This window comes from Erinaceus europaeus, chromosome 20 (genome assembly GCF_950295315.1).
Source record: "Erinaceus europaeus chromosome 20, mEriEur2.1, whole genome shotgun sequence".
NCBI lineage: Eukaryota > Metazoa > Chordata > Mammalia > Eulipotyphla > Erinaceidae > Erinaceus > Erinaceus europaeus.
This window is the reverse complement of record NC_080181.1, coordinates 13,486,940-13,508,186: the sequence shown is the minus strand read 5'-3', so window position 1 is coordinate 13,508,186 and position 21,247 is coordinate 13,486,940. Positions and strand designations below refer to the sequence as shown.

The following is a 21,247-nucleotide window of genomic DNA, read 5'->3' as shown; positions in this document are numbered from 1 at the left end:
GTGCGCTGAGGTTTGGGGGAGTTCTGCCCAGACGCACTCTGCTTCCCGGGGTTCTTAGAAGGGCTGTGGTGCCTGCAAAGGGGTCGCGGGCCCGGGAACCGGACAGGTGTTGTGCGTGGTGGCGGGGCGCGAGCTGGGAGCATATGCAAATCTCTGCTTTGCATGGGCGGCGGGCCGCGGGGGCCTGCAGGGGGCGTGGCCGGGGGCCGGCCCAGCGCTCACCTGCCGAGGGTGGCAATCCCGCCGGGCCAGCGTTGCAGGCAGGCGGGCGGGCGCGGGAAGAGACCCTGGCTTCTCAGGGGGCCCGGTTGGGGCAGCCGCGCGCGGCCTGGGGTGGCGCAGGCTTTGGCCCCGCCTGGGGCAGGATGGTGAATCTGGAGCCCATGCACGCAGGTGAGGGGCGGGCGGACGGCTCTGACAGGTGTCCCCCTGCACACACAGAGGGGCACAGGAGAGGGTCCTCTCCGCGGCAGCCAGGAGAGGGCAGTGTGGCTAGTACAGTCAGTGACGGGAGAGCTGGGGAGAGAATGACAGTGGGCACTAGCAGGTGGGGATCCCCCTCGGGGACCTGCTGCCTGGGGAGGTCTGCCTTGTGGAGGCTGCAGAAGGCTGCCTTTCAGTCAGGGCTGTGGAGTAGGGTGTGCGGAAGTGTGCTCTGCACAGGGGACCCTGGAGTGTTGGGAGCCTCTCCAAAGCAGGCAGAGCAGCAGTTGTCAGATCTGGGATGGGAGGCCGGGGAGGGCGTCTAACAGAGTGCTGGGCAGGGCGGTTTCAGAGGCACACCTGGGGCGGATGGCTGCCGCTGGTGTCTGGGTTGAGGCTTGTGTGAGCGTGTGTCCCTGTGTCCCAGGTGAGCCCACCTGTACCTGGTGCACAGGGAGAGGTGCTGGAGCCAAGCCACAGATGGAGCTGTGCCACCTACCTGCTCTGTGTGGGTCTTGAGGCGCCCCAGGCTCAGTACACGTGCTGGTGGGTGCCCTGCCCCCATCCCCCACAAAAAGGGCAGTCTGCACATGGGCCATGGGTGGGGATGCTGGCCTGCGTGTGGAGGAGTGGGTGGCAGAGACATCCCCCATGGAGACCCCCCTACCCTAACCCCGTGGAATAAGACAGCAAAACCCCCTTTGGTGAGAGCCAGGCGCCTGAAGGTTGATGTACTTTTCTGGAGCTCTGTGGGTGAGATGAAGCGAGCCCAGGTCTCCTGTCCATGGCTGGGGCTGGAGCAGGGGTCCCTGAGGCGCTGACCTGATCGTGGGCTCCATGTTCAGCTGGGCTTTTCAGGGTCTGAGGTCTGAGCAGGAACACACTCATGGTGGGGAAGGTAAGACCCCACTGGGCCACTTCACCCCAGCCACTCACTGCTTGGTGAGGGCAGCATACAGCACTGCCGGCTGGCTCTCTTGTCTTTCTGAGGGGGGCAGGCAGGAAAGGCATCCCTCACCCACCCCAAGGAGCAGAGCAGGCTAGAGGCTTTACCTCCTCCAGTCCTGACATGACCCCAGCAAATTACACCTAGGGCCCCAACTTCCCTGTTCCCCAGATGCAGTACCTGCAGGAATAATAGACAGACAGGTAGACAGACAGACAAGTGTTGACTCTGAGTGTTTGCTGGGCACCAGGACTGCTGGGAAGGGCTGACAGGCCACAGGACCCAGCCAACTGGGCCACATCCAGTATTTGGGGAAGTTTGCTTCTAGGCCAGGTGGGGCATCGCCATGGAGTCTGTCCTCCAGGGCAGAGCCTGGAGGGCTGCAGGGGGTCCCTGCTCTTCCCACCCAGAGGGGGCTGGGCTTGAAGGAGCTTGGTTGCAGAAAGCTGGGTCCCCAGCAGGGGACCCTTCAGAACAGAGATCAGAGGCTTCCTGGGGGTTTTCCACTTCATTGTCTGTTTGGCTCCAGCTCCAGGGAGCAGGAGGAGGTGGGACAGCTAGGCCCATCCGGGACAGGCAGGGCTGAGAGGATCTCACACAGGGGAAGGGAGGAAGGGGAATGAAGTGTGAGCCTGGGCTCCCAGGCCTGAGCCTTGGAGGAAGTTCCAGGCTGAAGTGCCAAGTGCCACAGCTGCCACAGCTGCCTCAGCCTGTAGTCAGCTGTTCTAGATGTCCAGGGGGTGTAAGCCCAGGGTGGGTATCTCTAGGAAGGGTCGGGTCTCCATTTTCTGGGGTGACTGCTTCATCTGTCCCCCTCTCGGCCTTCTTCTTAGCCCACTTCTTAAAGAGAGAGTTTTTTTATGTATTTGTTTATTCACTTATTATGAGAGAGAGGGTGAGCACTTTGGCTTATGGTGTTGCTGGGCATTGATCCTGGGGCCTCAGGCATGAAGTCCTGTAGCTCTGACAGGCTGAGCTGTCTCTCCTGGAGCCACTCCTCTTGTTTAGTCCACCTCTCTCAGGTCTGAGTGAGCCTTCTCTTGGGGCATCTGAGTCCTAGGCCCCTATGTGATGCTTGCTGCCCCCACCTTGGTGTCCCCTTAGAAGTTCCTGTCACGGTCTGGAATTTTCTTTTTTTCTTTTCCTTTTTCTTTTTTTGCTTCCAGGGTTATCGCTGGGGCTTGCTTCCTGCACTACAAATCCACTGCTCCTAGAGGCCATTTTTCCCATTTTGTTGCCCTTAATGTGCTTGTTGTAGTTTTTATTGTTATTGTTGTCATAGCTGTTGTTGTTGGATAAGACAGAGAAGAAGTTGAGAATGGAGGGGAAGACAGAGAGGAGGAGAGAAAGATAGACACCTGCAGACCTGCTTCACCGCTTGCGAAGTGACCCCCCTGCAGGCAGGGAGCCGGGGGCTCAAACCAGGATCCAGTCCTTGTGCTTTGCGCCATATGAACTTAACCCGCTGCACTACTGCCCAGCTCCCCAGTCTGGAATTTTCCATGGTGTCTCTCTGATTGCCTGTCCACTCCAGGATTCTCCTTGTTGACTCTGGGATTGTCTCTGTAGCACCATTCTAGGTGGGCCCTGACAAGAGGTCTGAGAAGGAGGGGCTCTCTGGGAATTGGCACTGGGGGTCCCTCTCTAAGGAAGTTTCTTTGTTCTGGATGCTCTAGGAGAAGTCAGTTCCATTCCCCCTCCCACCTCCACCCTTACTCCCACCTCCAAGGTTCTCCAGGCTGCTGCCGGTTCCCACTGTGGATTCCTGTACTGGACCAGTGCAGGTTGGGATGGTTTGGGTGGGGGAGGCAGTGTCTCACAAAACAGGGCACAGGCCTATATGGACACCACCACCACCACCATGCTCTGGCTCCCCCAGACCGCAGCCCCTGAGTCAGCCTTTCTGATAACTGGGGTGCAGGCCATGTGATTCAGGCCAGCCCTGGCACTGGGCACTTTGTACTTTAAAGAACATCTCTCACACAGCAGGTGTGAAGTCACCAGACTCGGGCACCCAGGTCAAGGAGTCTGTCCACCCCACTCCTAGACCACGTATTGGCAGAGGGGTGGACAGGAATCAGATTCGGAGACAGACAGAAAGACAGCTCCGGAAGGAGAGAAGAGGTTGCAGAGAACAGTGGGAGCCGGCCAGGGTGAGGGCAGCTGGCTGGCTGGCCCTTGGGGATGAATTCTTCCCTTCTCTGCCCTGTGAGTACCTCCCAGGGTTGGGACTGGGGTCAGGTCGCACACACTGCTATTTGGGAAAGTAGGGCCTCACCTCAAGAAGGAAGGAACAGGGGGCTAGGTAGTGGCACACCTGGTTAAGCACACACATTATAATGCGCAAGGACCCAGGTTCAAGCCTTGGGTCCCCACCTGCAGAGGGAAAGTTTTACAAGTGGTGTAGCAGTGTTACAGCTCTCTCTCTCTCTCTCTCCCTCTCCCTCCCCCTCTCCCTCTCCCTCTCTCTCTGTCTCCCCCTTCTCTCTCAACTTCTGTCTCCATCCAGTAAATAAATAAAGATAACTTACTTTTTTTTTTAAAGAGGGAACATAGGAGTCCTCCAGGGCAGCCATGGTGAGCTCCAAAGTGAGATGCTGTGCCCTTTCACGTCCTCCTGTAGAATTGCCCCGCCACCAGCTGCTGTGTCGGGGGAGGAGTGAGGAGGGAGCACCTCCACAGAGATGAAGATAGGGGTAGGAGAGAGGAGTCCCAGAGGACTGGGACTGTGTGGACACTCAGCCTGCAGCCTGGGAAGGGCGGGGGGGGGGTTATATCACACACATTGGGGGCACTCAGATGTGTCAAGAGGGTCCGAGGCACCTGTGGGTCAGACTACCTTGCCCCAGCTTGAGTCTGCTCAGTGGCAAGGCAGCAAGTGAGGGTCTAGGTGCATCATCAGAGTCCTAAGCCTGGCCAGGAAGGCATGATGACAGGGAGCAGAGTCAGGCAGCAATAAGAACAGAAGCTGGCCCCACCATCCTCTCTCTCACCCCTGTCCAATGGGCAAAGGGTTACCGCGCCTGGGAGTTTCCGTGTTGGCCCATGCTTGGGCTGAGACCTAGGAGCCGTCCTCGCAGGCAGCCCAGGACCTTCTGCCCACAGAACAGGTGCTCAGAGTCCCCACGGCCTGGGACTACAGGGCACTCAGGACCAGGTCCAACTACTCCTCCCAGCCCCATCCTGCAGTCTCCCACCCAATTCCTGTGTAAATGCGTCCCTGTACTGGCCTGTGTGGACCTTTGGCTTCTCCAAGTCATTTTTAGATGTGATTAGGACTGCTGTTTCTTTTAATAAATATTTTTATTTAATTATTTTTTAAAAATATTTTATTTATTCTCTTTTGTTGCCCTTATTTCATTGTTGTAGTTATCATTGTTATGTTATTGTTGGATAGGACAGAGAGAAACGGAGAGAGGAGGGGAAGATAGAGAGGGGGAGAGAAAGATAGACACCTGCAGACCTGCTTCACCGCCTGTGAAGCGACTCCCCTGCAGGTGGGGAGCCGGAGACTGGAACCGGGATCCTTAAGCCGGTCCTTGTGCTTTGCACCACCTGCGCTTAACCCGCCGCGCTACAGCCCGACTGCCTATTTAATTCTTATAGAGGCAAAGAGACATTGAGAGGGAAGTGGGAGATAAAGAGGGAGACAGAGATCCACCTATAACTCTGCTTCACAGGCAGATGGGAAGCAGGGGCTTGAATCCAGCATGATAATGTGTATGCTCAGTCATGTGCCCCTCAGAGCTCCTGGATATATAGTTAAAGGCAAGCACCATTAGCGTCACGGGCATGAAATCATCATGGGGGGGGGTGAGGTGGCGCACCAAGTAAGTACACATGGCACAAATTGTAAGGACCGGCAAAAGGATCCTGGTTCAAGCCCCCAGCTCCCCACTTCACAAGTGGTGAACCAGGTCTACAGGTGTCTATCTTTCTCTCCCCCTCTGTCTTTCCCTCCTCTCTCGGGTTCTCTCTGTCCTATCCAGCAGCAATAACACCAACAACAAAACAGGAAAAATGGCCTCCAGGAGCAATGGAGGCACCAAGCCTCATCAATAACCCTGGAGGCAAAAAAAGAAAAGGGAGTGGGGAACCAGGCGGTAGTGCAGTGGGTTAAGCACACATGGCACAAAGTGCAAGGATGGTGATAGGATCTTGGTTTGAGGCCCTGGGTTCACCACCTGCACGTGGGGGGGGGGGGTCACCTCACAAGCAATAAAGCAGGTCTTTAGGTATCTATCTTTTCCCCCCCTCTCTGTCTTCCCCTTTTCTCTTGCTTTTTCTCTGTCCTCTCTAACAACAGCAAAGTAATAACAACAACAATAACAATAAGAAGGGCAACAAAATTGGGGGGGAAATGGCCTCCAGGAGCAGTGGATTTGTAGTGCAGGCACTGAGCCCCAGTGATAACCTGGAGGCCAAAAAAGGAAAGAAAGGAAGGGAGGAAGGGAGGGAGGAAGGAAGGAAGAGAAAATGAAGAAATCATGGTTGGGCTTAAGAGTGACCCTTCCAGTAACAGCTGGGGAGGTGGCTCAGTGGGTAGTACATGGGAATTGTAGTCACAGAACCCTGAGTTTGATCCCTGGCACCGCCTATGCTGGAATATTGCTGTATGACCCTCTCATAAAACAAAAATCTTAATGAAGACATGGATCCCCTTCTTAAGCATCAAAAGTCTGAAATAAGCTAGTGACTCTTTCAACCTGGCTCTTAAGCTCATTTCAGTTCTCCCTGTCTCATGTGTGTTTCCTAAGATGTCAGAATTTGGAGAGTCTGAATCCCTGATAAAGGATCCACTACAGTAGAGTGAAGACTGGGCCACAAAGATGTCCTGGCAGTGAAGCCAAGGACTCCCCAGGGACTCACACTGAAATCTAATACTCTTGGCAGGGTAGATAGCACCATGGTTATGCAAAGAGACTCTCATGCCTGAGGCTCCACTGTCTCAGATTCAATTCCTCTGCACCACCATAAACCAGAGTTGAACAGTGTTCTGGTTTAATATATATATATATTACTTTTTTAAAAAAAAGTTTTTTGGGAGTCGGGCTGTAGCGCAGCGGGTTAAGCGCAGGTGGTGCAAAGCACAAGGACCGGCATAAGGATCCCAGTTCGAACCCCGGCTCCCCACCTGCAGGGGAGTCGCTTCACAGGTGGTGAAGCAGGTCTGCAGGTGTTTATCTTTCTCTCCTCCTCTCTGTCTTCCCCTCCTCTCTCCATTTCTCTCTGTCCTATCCAACATCGACAACAACAATAATAACTACAACAATAAAACAACAAGGGCAACAAAAGGGAATAAATAAATAAAATAAATATTTTAAAGAAGTTTTTCCTTATTTCTTATTAGTGATTTAATGTTGATTTACAAATTTTAAGATAATAGGGGTATAGATCCCTAATGTCCCCACCACCAGCATTCTGTGTCCCATCCCCTCCATTGGAAACTACAGTAGTTCTCCCAAGGTCACAGATAGGGGTTGACTATATATATGTTTCCCATTTTTCTACATCTCTTTTTCACTTCCTTTCTTTTTTTAATTTTTATTTCTTATCTTACTTTCATAGGACAGAGATAAATTGAGAGAGAAGGAGAAGATAGAAATGGAGAGAGAGAGATACCTGCAGCCCTGCTTCACCATTCAAGAGGCTTACCCTCTGCAGGTGGGGACCAGGGGCTTGAACCTGGGTCCTTGTGCACTGTAACATGTATGCTTAACCAGGAGTGCCACAGCCTGGCCTCCCTTCACTTCCTTTTTAAATTTTTTTTTACATATTTATTTATTTATTCTTTTTTGTTGCCCTTGTTGTATTGTTGTTGTTGCTGTTGGATAGGACAGAGAGAAATGGAGAGGGGAGGGGAAGACAGAGAAGGAGAGAGAAAGACAGACACCTGCTGACCTGCTTCACCGCTTGTGAAGTGACTCCCCTGCAGGTGGGGAGCCGGGAGCTCGAACTGGGATCCTTATGCTGGTCTTTGAGCTTGGCGCCACCTGCAAGGAATGTGCTCTACCCACTGGGCCCCCTGACCACCCACCCAGTCTCCTCTCCAATTGGCTCTTGCTGACCTTGTCCTACCAGCAGCTCTGGCAGTTTTCATTCTGCACTTAACTGGTTCTTTGTATGTTCACTCAGGGGCCCTCAAGCTTCACTCCCAACTTTTAGTTGAGGTTTCCTGATGTGACTGGAGCCTCCCAGCTAGGGGACTTCCAGAAGGAAAGGCTGCCTGCCTCCCACTCATCCAGACTACACTGAGGGGTGTAGGGGGGCAGGAGGAGGGACTTGCCCCCTGGGCCACCTTCCTGTCAGTCTGGCTCTTCCTCAGCACCACTGCAGACACTTCTGGGGATGGCGGGTAGCACCCATGTGTGGGCTGGAGCATCGGAGGAAGGCAGCAGCCCTCAGCAGATGTGCAGGTGGCCTTCACGAGCTCTTCTACACATTTATGCATGAGAGGATGCAGAGGTTACTGGCTACAGCAGGAAGGGCCTGGGTGGGCCAGGAGGGAGGGGTGGTGGGCGTGGGGCATCAGGCAGCCTGGGTGTCTGGAGAGGGCTTCACCTGCAGGTCTCAGAAGCACTCCTGGGACCACGCTGGCTCCTAAGCTGGCTGCTCCCCTCTGTGGTTTCTGGGGTGTCCTAAAAACAGGATGCTGGTGCCAGGCACCACTCCTCCTGTCCAGAGTTCCTGCATATCCAGGGGTACCGTTTCCATCTCAGCTGGAGCCACAGGCATCACTGTTTGGTCCCCTCTCCTCTCCCACCTTCTGCCCATCCTTGCCTGCCAGCTGCCTGATGCAAATGAGCGCCGTGGGCCTCGCCGGGATTGGCCAGGTGGCCCTCATGCAAATGAGCTGGCCAAGACTTTCCCTGGTATCAAAGAGTTAAAGTGCTGGCCCATAGAGGAGGGTGAGGGCCTGGGGGGGGGGGGTCCGGTGCGATTTGAATAACATATTCTTCTACCATTAACGAATCCACTGTTGGGTGCTGTGAAGAAGAGAGGGGGTGAAGGAGGGAGCTGGTCCAAAGTTGACTCTGTGGGCGGACCCAAGAGGAGCCTGGTCCTAGTGGGTCAATGTTTAATCTATTGAAATGAAACTGGGTGGGGAGGCAGGGGCCAGGGGGTGGGTCTTCCCTGCCTGGGGGCCACTGACCGGCCCGTCACTCCTTCCTCACACCCCATTGCTGGAGTGGAAGAGAGAAGGTAAGCCCTCCCCCCTCACCCCCTGAGGTCACCCCCATGAGTGAAGGCTGGCTTCTGACACCCAGACAGAAAACAGAGGCAGGAACTGGTGGTGGGGCGGGGGAAGGGGGAGCCAGGCTAGCCCTTCCAGGGAACACTTGCCTCCCAGGGCATGGTAATTCTAGGGGTGCAGAGAAATGGTTATCTCTTCTGCTACTTTAAAAAAGAAAAAGAAAGACCCCCGCCCCAAACTCCAGAGGAAATGAAAGCTGAGGATGGGTCCACCCCCTACAGCCCCCCTCCCCTTGTTAAATTTTTACCCACTAAGCTAGAGCTGGGAGGAAGCCACAATGAATGATGCAGGAGGTGAGAGACCCCGCCTGCCTTAGACCCCGAGAGAGGGGCCGGCGAAGGGAGGAGGAGAGCCTGCCCCCAGCTTATGAATATTCTAACGGGTGTATGTTCGGGAATCGGGAATTTGAAAGTCTGATGGTTGTCGCGATTACACATTCATCTCTGCAGTTTTGCTAAAGCCACATGGGTCACCGCGAGGAAATCAGTGACCTGTTATTAAAGCCAGTGGTGTTTTCCCCGCAGCTATCAAGATGAGCGGGGAGGTGGCAGACTCCACGGACACCACCCGAGCTGCTGCGCTGGGACAGGTAGAGCCAGGTAAGGGTCTGCTGCGCTAGGGCGGGCGCAGGAGGGGAGCTGGAGGGAGGGAGGCGTTCCTGAGGAACCCTCCAGCAATGTGACATCTCTTCTCATTTGGTTTCCAGCCAGTCAGACCCAAGGGCTATAGGTCTTAGGAAATGAAGGAACCCCCAGGTGTCCCCAGAACTCCCAGACTGTAGATGTTGACACACACTCATCTCCTAAACGTGGCTGGGAAAGGGCCTGGATCCTCGTAACAAAGCAAACCGTACTGAGATGAAGAGGCAAGACTCACTTGTGTATGTTCCCTGCCAGCACCACCTGAGAACCTGGGGACCAGGTCCCAGCTGCTGCTGACCCGGAAGGCAGGCCCTGTCTTCAGCAGGTGGGACTAAGACCCCTCCCAGGGAGCAAGCACCACCCCCCACAGGCTGTGTCCTGTGTCTGTGGGTGGTAAGCACCTAGAGAGAGAGAGAAAGAGAGAGGTTAAACAGTGAGAAGAAAGTTTCCTCACACTCTGCTTTTAACTCCACAGCCCAAGCCTTGCTTTGAAAACTCCATATAATTAAAAAGAACTTAAGGAAGGACGCGTATAAATTGTAACACCACCAAATAACTTTAATAGCATCCCAACAAGACCTCAATTAGTCTTTCATCTGGATCATTAGAGACACAGGAATTAGAAGTGGAGGTGAATCGATGTCCCCCAGAGCTAAGAGCTTTTCTCTGGTCTCCAGGAGCCATCTAGTTCCACTCTGGAAGCTCCAGCACTTTGTGCCAAGAACAAGATAACGGGGTTCATGTGAATTGACCATGAGAAACTTGTGTGCCCTCTCCCTCCCCACTGGCTATTGCAGCTGGTTCTGTTCGCATAGACAGGGCTGTGTTTGGCCCTGTGTGTGTGGTGGGGGGGGGGCAATGACTGGGGAAAGTGGGCCTGTCAGGCCCCAGTTTCAGTGGGAGTTCTCCCTCAGGATGTTACTCAGGTGCCTGCCCAGCTGAACAGACAATATGCTCTGATCTCCAGAGCTCCAGCAAGGCCTGAAATCAGGCCAGAGAGTGAGGGGCACAGCCTCTGCTCTGCCACCCCTCCCCAGCCTGGCTCCCAGCCAGGACTCAGGACACCAGACTCATCTTCTCCTGCTGGAAACAGGCTGGCGGGAGCCCAGGCTGGTGCCTCAGGTGCCCAAGGGCAAGAGAGTGCCTGTGTGGGAAGGAGGCCACGTTGGTGGGCTGGCATTGGTACTGTGCTGTCAGTTCCATGACCAAATCAAGGTTCAGGGTTGGGAGTGAGGGGCTACATAGAACCAAAGCCAGGGAGTAAGTGCAGGTCCTGGGGGGTGCAGGGGTGCAAAGGTTGGGAGCTCAGCATAGCCTGAGCAAGTCCAGTCTCCTGACCCAGTAGTGGAAGCCGGTGGAGGCTGACTGAATGAGAGAGACTCAGTACAGGCTGGCACCTTGGGCACCTAACTCTTGCCCCAGAGTTGCTGCTGATTCACTCGGTCCTCTTAGACCACTTGCCCTCCACAGAAGGCAGGAGCAGATGTACACACCTTTGATTTATTTATGTATTTTATTTGTTTGTTTGTTTGTTTTATTTTGTTACAATGTTTACCAGAGCACTGCTCAGCTCTGGCTTATCATGGTACTGAGAACTGAACCTGGGACCTTGGAGTCTCAGGCATGAAAGTATTTTTGCATAACCATCATGCTGTCTCCCCAGCCCTATTTAGTTATTTTTAAATTAATGGAACACACACACACACACACACACACACACACACACACACACACACACACACATATGCCAAAGCACTGTTCAGCTCTGGCTTATGGTGGTGCTGGTGATTGAACCAGAGACCTTGGAGCCTCAGGCATGAAAGTCTCTTTGCATAACCATATGCTATCTCCCTAGCTCTATTTAGTTATTTTTTAATTAATGAATGAGATACATACATACATACATACATACCAGAGCACTGCTCAGCTCTGGCTTATGGTGGTGCTGGGGATTAAACCTGGGACCTTAGAGCCTCAGGCATGAGAGGTTTTTTTTTTTTTTTTTCGCATAACCACTGCACTTCTCCCCAACATGATTTATTTATTCTTTAAATGTATATATTATTTATTTATTTTTAATGAGAGAGACATAGAGAGAAAGATATAGAGAAAGAGAGACCGGAGCACTGCTCAGCTCTGCTTTGTGGTGGTGCTGGGGACCTAAACCTGGGACCTTGGGCATCAGAGTCTTTTTGCAGAAGCATTGTGCTATCTCCCTTGGCCCCGAGTTATTTATTCTTAAAGATACATTTTAGAAAGAGAGAGAGAGAACCCGGAGGACCACTTAGCTGTATGGTAGTGGTAAGGATTGAACCTGGGGCCTCAGGCCTTTAAGTCCTGTGTTCCAGCACTGAATTATCTCCCAGGGCATGAAGAGTGTGGCTTTAAAGTGAACCTGCCTGGGATGAGAATCAGCATTCTGCTCTCCCTGTGCATGTGGTCAGCTGAGTCGGCTTGGCCTTCCCTCACTTGTACCGATGCCACAGAGTCCTCCATCGAGAGTGGGTCTTGGGTTGGCTGATATGAGCAGTGTCTCTAAAGATGTTGACAAGCTTCTGTGACTCTATGATGTACTCCTCAGTGCTCTGAGCACTCCATCAGGTTTCCTCTCCCTTCGTGCAGAACAAAGGGTCAACCCCGGGGTTGGTTCCAGCTCTCTCCTCTCTGGAACACTCCTAGGTTCCCCGACTTTGGAGGGGTCCTCCACCTTAGTAGCATCCCTATTTAGGTGATCATCAAATTACTGCCTTTTTTCAGGGCAAGGAAAAAAAAAGGTGTCTAATTAGAGTAACCAAACTTCCTGGAAAGTCGTGGTGACTCACTTTTTTACAGAGGAAAGCTTATTATGAGTCACAATGGATAGCAACTTGGTTTAATGGCTTCTTCAGGATTTGAAAAGGCAGCTTCTCCTTCCCAGCACTGCGTGAATTATGGGGTGGTTTATATGGGGATTTTAAAGGGACTATAAACAAAGGTGACCTACAATGCTCCCCGGGTGATTACAGGGTGTGTGGGGTGCCCTGAGGAGGGGCAGACAGGGTGCTGGGAGAGAGAACGGTCTCCCCCCTTCACACACACCCTTGGCCTGGGGTCAAAGTAGCACAGCTGGCCAGTGCTGATCCCCCCACACACACACCTGCTGGATGTTTGGGCAGCTCAGCCTCCTTTTTAAATTTTATTTTTATTTTTTATATTATCTTTATTTATTTATTGGATAAAGACAGCCAGACATCGAGAGGGAAGGGGAAGACAGAGAGGGCAAGAAACAGAGAGACACCTGTAGTCCTGTTTCACCACTCGCAAAGCTTTCGCCCTGCAGACCTGGGACTTGAACCTGGGTCCTTGCGCATGGTGACACGTGCTCTCAACCAGGTCTGCCACCACCCAGCCTCGCTCAGTCTCCTTTTCCTTCTGCCTCTACAGAGGATAAACTACTCATGGCCAGGGGTTGAGCGGTAGTGCAACGGGTTAAGCACACCTGGCAAGGATCCCGTGTAAGGATGCCGTTTCAAGCTCCTGGCTCCCCACCTGCAGGGGAGTCACTTCACAGATGGTGAAGCAGGTCTGCAGGTGTCTTTCTTTCTCCCTCTCTGTCTTCCCCTCCACTCTCCATTTCTCTCTGTTCTATCCAACAATGATGACATCAACAACAATAATAACTACAACAATAAAACAACAAGGGCAACAAAAGGGAAAATAAATAAATAAATATTTAAAAAAAACTACTCATGGCCTCAGTGTGGCTCTGTGGTGACACAGGGGACCAGAGAAGGATCCAGACTCCCCAACATAATCACCATCACACACGCCCCTCAGAGACAGGGTTCAAGGTGTCCATCGCTTGTGAGATTCACAGCCCTCCCTTGGACCCTCACCTGCTACAGCTTTGCCTCATTTTTGTCACTACTTTTGCTTTTTAAAATTTTTTATTTGTGATTAATAGAAATATTACAGTATATACTTCCACCACACCCACTACCAAAATTCTGTGTCCCTACCCTCCCAACTCCCAAAGATAACCATCATAGTTCTCACAAAGTCTTAAAAACACTTTGCTTGCTTCTGTGTGTGTAGCTTTTGGGCTTTTTTTTGTTTGTTTGTTTGTTCATTTTGCAAGTTCGTGTGTATCAGATCTCTAGATACGACCTATAATTGAAACCATCTTTTTTCTCATTTAAAAAAAATTTTTTTTAATCTTTGTTGGATAGAGACAGTCAGAAATTGAGAAGGAAGGGGGTGATAGAGAGGGAGACAGACAGACAGACACCTGCAGCCCTGCTTCACCACTTGTGAAACTTTCCCCATGCAGGTAGGAACCAGGGGCTTGAACCTGGGTCCTTGTGTGCTGTAACATGCACTTAGCAAAGTGCCCCACCACCTGGCCCCGATTGAAACCATCTTATATCTCTTTACTTATTTTGCTACACATGATTACCTCCAGTTCCATCCACTTCTGTCCCAAAGGACACAATATATCATCTGTTCTGTTATTGCAGAGTAGTATTCCATGGAGGATATATCCCATAACTTTTTAATTTCATTTTTTACTTTGTATTTTTGTGATGAGGGTTATTGCTGGGGCTTGGTGACAACACTTAAAATCCATAGCTCCCAGCAACTCCTTTTTTTCCCTTTTCTTTCTATTGTATTTTGATAGGTCAGAGGGAAACTGAAGGGGGGAGGGGAAGATAAAGAGGGAAAGAGAAAGACACCTGCAGACCTCCTTCACTGCTCATGAAGCTTCTCCACTGCAGGTGGGAAGAGGGTGATATCCATCACTTCTTTAGCCAGTCATTTGTTGATGGACATTTAGGCTGCTTCCACTCTTTGGCTATTGTGAATAACGTAACTATGAATATAGGGGTGCATATGTCCCTTTGAAGTAGTGTTTTCATGTTCTTTTTTGCCTCATTCTTTTTTTTTTAAGATTTTTAAAAATATTTATTCCATTTTGTTGCCCCTTTTTTTTTATATTGTTGTTGCTACTGCTGTCATTGTTGTTGCATAGGACAGAGAGAAATGGAGAGAGGAGGGGAAGACAGAGATGGGGAGAGAAAGATAGACACCTGCAGACCTGCTTCACCACCTGTGAAGCGACTCCCCTGCAGGCAGGGAGCCGGGGGCTCGAACAGGGATTTTGCCTCATTCTTGAGCTGGGTCTCTCCTCTTTTCTCATCAGAATAGTAGATATGAAGGTGGCTTTACCAGCCCTTCAACACTCCCACAAACACACAGTCTGTGACACCCCAGGCAGCCAACCCTCTGACTCCTGAAAGCACAGATGGTGCACAATGTGACCCCAAGCACATGCTGGACAGGCCTGGTAGGCCAGTGTCCCAGGAAGGAAAGGCAGTCCTGTTCATGGAGCCCCTCCCACGCTGGGCACACTCACGTGGACCCAGAACTTAACGCACATCTGCCCATTTCAGTCTTGCAACCTCTGTTTGTTTTCCTTAGCTTTTGTTGTTCTTGCCAGGACTTTACCACTCCAGGCTCACTTCCCCCCCGCCCCCATAGGAACAGAAAGATGGAGAGAGAATGAAGTGGGGGGCGGGTAGGGGAAACATGACAACATCAGAGCTGCCCTTAGCTCAGTGGTTGGAACCTGGGTCTCATGCAGAGAGAGCAGACACCTCCCAGGTGAGCTGTTTCCCCACACCCACCCCCTACTGACCTATGACCCTCATCAGCATCAGTGAGAAGCTGGCTACCAATGAAAAGCAGCCTCATGGCTTCCCCCAGCATCAAACCTGCAGTCAGACTCAGGCCTGAGTGACCTGAGGTGACCTGGCCTACAGGTGACGGGCAAATTTCCCCACCCAGCCAGCCTCTTCAGGCTCCCTGATAAGGAGGGGCCTGGGCTTTTTTCATGGGACCTCTAAAACTGTTTTATTTGTTTATATTCATTTATTTGAAAGAGAGGCCATGGTTCTGCTTCCTCTAGCATATGCAGTGCCAGGGATCAAAGCTGCAACATCTGGAGTCTCAGACTGGCAAATCCTGTGCTCTCGCACACTGACCTGTGTCCCCTGCCCTTAGGTGTGCCCCCCCACACACACACACATGCGCACATTGTGCACATACATGGCTTTCTTGGGGCCAAGCCCTCCCTCCCACCCCATCCCCCCAACCCTTGTTTTCTTTCCCCCAGTGCCTCCAGCTGCTGTGCCCTGTGGGGTCCCTGTGCTGTCCAGGAGGACACACACAAACACTGGATGCACTTGGCCTTCACAGCTATTCTAGGGGAGGAGGTGTCCTTACCCCACTCTGCAGATGTAGACATGGAGACAGGAGACAGGCTCCATCCCTAGCAAGTGTCAGAATTAAACTGGCCCTTCCTGGTGGTTTTCCAGCCACATATGGTGCTGGGGAGAATGCGTGCCAGTATGGGGAGCTGGCAGAATGACTAATGTCTGTCCTTCTGGAAGGTCTTCCTGGAAGAGTTGGGGCACCCTTTGCTTTAGTTCCCTTGAACCCCCCCTCAAACCCAGGGCTGCATTACATGGTTGGAACAGGACTGGGTACATCTCAGGACAGCTCAAAACTGGTCCCTCAAGGTCCCTGATTCTCCTATGGTCCCAAGAAAGGGTGAGCGGAGAGACTCCTTGGGACCTTTCCTGGTCCTCACCCTCTACCCTGCTGAGTGTGGAACCAATCCCCAGAAACACCAGGAGGTGAACTTCCAGGCTGGAGTGGAACGAAGGCTTTCAAAGATGGCAGTGCTGATTTTTTGTTTGTTTGTTTGTTTGTTTGTTTGTTTTGCTGTGTGCATTTTGGTGGTGCCAGATTCACAGCTCCTGGGCTGAATTCTTCATAGTTTTTATTTCAGAGAGAGAAGGAAAGACACTAAAGAACAGGAGCTTCCCTTGGTGTCATGGCATTTCCCATGTGATACCTGGGCTCCAACTTAAGCAAGAAGCAGGACAAAGCAAATACCCTGCCAGATGAGCTATCTTCCAGCCACAAGATAACAGTTTTCTCTTCTTTTTTTTTTTTTTTCCTACCAGGCTTGTTGCTGGAGCTCTGTGCCAGCACTGAAAATCCACTAATCCTGGTGACCATTTTTTTCCATTTTTTTATTGGATAAGAAAGAGAGAAATTGAGAGGGAAGGGAAAGATAGAGAGGGGGAGAGAAAGACAGACACCTGCAGACCTGCTGCAGGTAGGGACCGGGGTTCAAACTCATGTCCTTGTGAGGGTCTTTGCACTTACTACTATGTGTGCTTAACCAGTTCACACTGCCTGGCCCGTTTTTTCTATCCTTTATTGTGTGAAGCTACTTTCCCCCTGACAGAGAGGACAGGGGACATCTAAGAAGGACTCGGGGTGATATGAGACTTGCAGGGGACACACAGAAGAGCCTCATGTTGTATGGGCATGCTTCCTCAGTGAGGCATCCAGAAGTACCCCTGGCCCCCGCACCCTGCTCTCTGGTTGAATGTCCGAGTGAGTGTGAAAGCACAGAAGTCCCACCAACATTAGGCTGGAGGCCGTGGGAGAATTGCAGCCAGAAGGCAGAGCCTGGCACTGAGAGAGGCAGGGGTGTGTGTGTATGTGTGCTTGTCTGTGTGTGTGTGGGGGGGGGGGGATGCTACAGCAGCTGGGTGGTCTCTGGGGTTCTGGTCTTGATTTTCTCACACCTGCCCTGCCTCTCCCTTCTCTGGAAGAGGATAATAAAACCTAGGCCCTTCTAGGCCCATAGGAATTTTTTTTTTCCTTTGTGACTATCCTGGGCTACAAGACTATAAGATTACAGGGTATATAGCTCCACACCCCACTCACCCGCAAAGTTCTGTGCCCTACCCTCCCACCTCCCAGAGACAGTTCTCAGAAGTCTTACAGTTTGTTTGCTTCTGGTTGTTTGTTTGGCTTTTTAAAATATTTTATTTATTTATTCCCTTTTGTTGCCCTTGTTGTTTTATTGTTGTAGTTGTTATTGCTGTTATTGATATCATCATTGTTGGACAGGACAGAGAGAAATGGAGAGAGGAGGGGAAGATAAGAGAGGGAGAGAGAAAGACAGACACCTGCAGTCCTGCTTCACCACCTGTGAAGCAACTCCCCTGCAGGTGGGGAGCTGGGGACTCAAACCGGGATCCTTACACATGTCCTTGCGCCTCAAGCCACGTGTGCTTAACCCGCTGTGCTACCGCCCAACTCCCGTTTGTTTGGTTTTTGCAAGTCCATGTGTATCAGATCTCTAGATTCCACACGAGCGAAACCATTTGATAGTTGTTTTTCATCTCCTTACTTATTTGGCTGAGTATAATTACCTCCAGTTCTATCCATTTTGTCCCAAAGGATGCAATAGCATCTGTTTTGACTGCAGAGTAGTATTCCCTGTAGTATATATCCCATAATTTCTTTAGCCAGTCATCTGTCAATGGGCATTTAGCCTGCTCCCACTCTTTTCAGGCCTATAGGAGTTTTTCTTCAGTGCGATGGGATCGAACCCAAGTCTTCACTCATGCACAGGACCCACTAAACTACCACCCCAGCCCAGGATCCTCACAGTATGTACCCCCAGGATGGAAGGATTTCCTTCAGAGACATTTCAAAGCCAGGCCCGGAAAATGAATGAATCTACTGCCCTTTGATCTCCCCTCCTCCCTCCCATATCCTCGGGAAGAGCCCACCCCAGGACCCTCTGAGCAGCTTCTAGAGGACATGTCCCTCAGTGCTGCGAGTCCCTTTTCCTCCGGCATCTATGCCTTTCATCTACCAACTGGGCCCTGTTGCCTCTCTTTGTGGCCCCAAGACCAGGATGGGAGCTCAGTCTCCATGTCGGGGGATGAGGCATCTCAGGGAGCCCCTGAGAACTTTGGGGGATTGGCATCAGCAGCACCTGTGCTCACACCTCACCTCCTCCTCACCCCCCACCCAGGCCCCGCACCCAAGGGCTTAGTCTCCTTTGTTTGTGGGAGGAAGGGCTTTTGAAGAAGAGCCCCTCTTCCCACCCCATCCCTCTAATGACAGAGGCCTCTGCTCTCTCTGTTCTAAGAGGAGACTAAGATTGCCTGTTGGGCATCTCCCTGCTGTCCTGCCTACCCCAGCTCCACTTCCGCTCCCTGATGGCAGCGTCTTAGAGTGTGGCTTCTCACAGCGCAAGTGGAGGGACAGTTGTTTCATGTGTCCCCAGTCTGTCACATGGCAGCCCATTCCCGCCACACACACACACACACACACACACACACACACACACACACACGTTGAGCAAGGTCCAGGCTCATCACACCCACATCCACCTAGAACCACAGACCCCATGCGGCTGAACCTCTGCATTCTTGCATGGGTGTGTTTGTGGAGGGGGGACTTCAGTCTTTATATATTTTAGGTCTTTTTATTTTATTTGTTTGTTTATTTATTTTGCCTCCAGAGTTTTTGCTGGGGCTCTGTGCCTGCACTATGAATTCACTACTCCTGGAGACTATTTTTTCCTTTTTGTTGCCCTTGTTGTTTATCATTGTTGTTATTATTGTTATTGCTGTCATTGTTGGATCGGATAGAGAGAAATCGAGAAGGGAGGGGAGAGAAAGATAGACATCTGCAGACCTGCTTCACTGCCCATGAAGCAACCCCCCTGCGGGTGGGGAGCCAGGGGCTCGAACCGGGATCCTTATGCTGGTCCTTGCTCTTAGTGCCATGTGCACTTAACCCGCTGTGCTACCACCTGGCCCCCATTTTAGGTGTTTAGACTTATTTATTTGATTATTATGAAGCTACTCAGCTCTGGCATGAGGTTGTTCTGGGGCCTCTGGGCCTCAGGCTTGCAAGCTGATGCCTTGACAAGCTAGCTGTCCCCCCTGGCCTGTGAGGTCTGGCCTTCACACAGGGCTCTGGGAGCAGCCTAGCAGCTGGGCCACATTCTGGGAGCTCTGCCTTCTAGGAGTTTGCGTGGTTTGAGACACCCATACCCGAAATTCCCTGAGGCAGATGTGTCCGCGTTCCTTGCCTCTCCCAGCTTCTGTGGCTGTGAGCTGCCCTCCTCCCTGCACGGTGGGGTGGTACCCTACCCCTAGTTGGGGAGACTGGGCTTTCACTTTCAGCCCCACACTGCAGCCTTCTCCACAACTGTGAGGAGGGGCCTTTGGCCTTTGGGGTGCATCCCCCACCCCCAGAAGCCATGAGTGTGTGGAGTAGCTGGTGTGATTGAGGAGTGAGGCCTGACAGATGTAAGCCACCAGGAGAAGCAACCAGAGGCAGGTGGCTAGATGAACCACCATCCCACCTTAGGGACAGGCAGACAGCCAGCCACACGGACAAACTCCCTGCTGGAATCCTGGGCCAGGAAGGAGCTGTACCCTGGCACACTTCTTCCCACCCCAGCTGCCCATGCACAACAGACAGGGGCCCTTGACCTTGGGAGGGGCAGGGACTGGACATGGGGCTCTGAGACCCAAGCTGGCTGGAGGGCCCCTTCCCCAATGGGCTCTGCCTGGGGACCTGTTCTTGGGACAGGTGGCTGAGGGCTCAGGTGAGGCATCTCCGCCCCCTCCCCCCACTCCTTGAAAGCTGGGCTGGGCCAGGTCCTCCCAGCCAGCCAGCCAGCAACCCCACCTCGAGGTCAGTGGAGGGGATAGGGACCCAGGAAGGGCAGGCGTTCCTGTCAAGCCAGGAGCTTGGGAAACTGAGCTGCAGGCTTTTCCCTGCAAAAAAGCTGGTGCTGTTGACTCAAAATAATAATAATAATAATAATAATAATAATAGGCGTTGATTTGCATGGCATTTTACATATGGCCCCAAGCCGGCTTTTCATCTCCTCCCCTCGGGCATCTTGAGGCCCAGGCTGCCCAATTTGAGAGCATCCTGGTGTCCCCAGACCCCAAGACTGCTCCTCCACCTTCTCACCCATGCCCTAGAAAGAGACAGAATGAGAGGGGGAAAGAGAGAGAGAAAAAAAGAGAGGGGGGATCACAGTCCTGGCTGGCTGTGCCGTGTCCAGTCAGCCTGGGAGCAGAAAAGCAGAGGCAGGTCTGAGCCTGACTAGGCACCCGGGTCAGCACCCCCCCCCACGCCCCCACCTGCGCAGTGTGTGTGGCTGGCCCCCAACCTGTCTGCTCGGACAGGAAGAGGAACAAAAACAACCCAAGCCCCAGAGCACACAAAGGTGGAGAGGGGAGGAAACCCGTGGTTGCTATGACGATGGGGTCCGGGCCTGATTTGCATAGGGCCCGATTTCCATACGGTGGGGCGCATTTCCATATCCCTGCCTCAGAGCCGGGGGCGGGAGGGGGAGAGGGGAGAGGTCATTTGAAATTCAAATGAGCATGATTAAGGTTTTCTTGCGGAGGGAAGCGCCGACAAAAGGGGTTAAGCCGGCTGGCACTCTTCTGCTGTGCTCAAAGTTCTCAGTAGGGTGGGGAGGTGGGACGAGGCTGGCTCCTTCCCACTGGGTGCTGGGTGCTAGGTGTTAGCGACCTCTGTCCCAAAACCAGTGGGGTCTATAGCCTCTGGGCTTAGCCCCCAGCTCCCCACCACCCCCACTCGGGTCCTGAGGAAACCAGGACCACTGGGTGTGGACCAGTTTGGCCTCACCTTCTCTCCCTCTCTCAGGAGACCAGGGGCTACCTACCCCTTTCCTCTCCATCAGATCCCAGGAGGGGCTCCCCGCCATGCCCTGGTCTCCGGGGCCAATCACTTCTGACCTTTGGTCCTGTGGTACACTGAGTGGGGAGATAGCACAGCAGTAGCTCACAGGGCTTGTAACACCAAAGGTTCCAGATTCTCAGGCACAACCAACAATGAGAGTTCAGGGGTACTCTGGGCTAAAAAAAAATGGTGAACTTGGAGTTCTCTGAACACATGGCCAGGCCACCTTCCATCTGAGCACAGTCATCACCAGCTACTTTTAGTTAGATTCAGGTGATGCATAACTTGCACCCTTTGTCCCTCCAGTGTGTTGGTGTGTGTGTGGGGGGTCCCCCAGGAGGCTGAGAAGCCACCTGTAGAGTCCTGGCTTTGGACTGGACATTTGTGTCCCAG

At 52.4% G+C, this 21,247-nt stretch overlaps 1 protein-coding gene across 2 annotated transcripts in view; it reads left to right on the top strand.

Annotated features, from left to right (window-relative positions):
* The first annotated feature begins 226 nt into the window (after nt 1-226).
* The window catches only part of POU2F3 (POU class 2 homeobox 3), a 100,082-nt gene continuing 79,061 nt past the window's right edge, over nt 227-21,247 (top strand). The window contains exons 1-2 of one of the 2 annotated variants that reach the window (XM_060179902.1): nt 227-393; nt 9,149-9,223. In XM_060179902.1, the coding sequence (XP_060035885.1) occupies nt 366-393; nt 9,149-9,223 (103 nt within the window). In that variant the 5' untranslated portion in view covers nt 227-365. The remainder of the gene's footprint in view (nt 394-9,148; nt 9,224-21,247) is intronic. The other variant, XM_060179901.1, reaches the window with a different exon arrangement.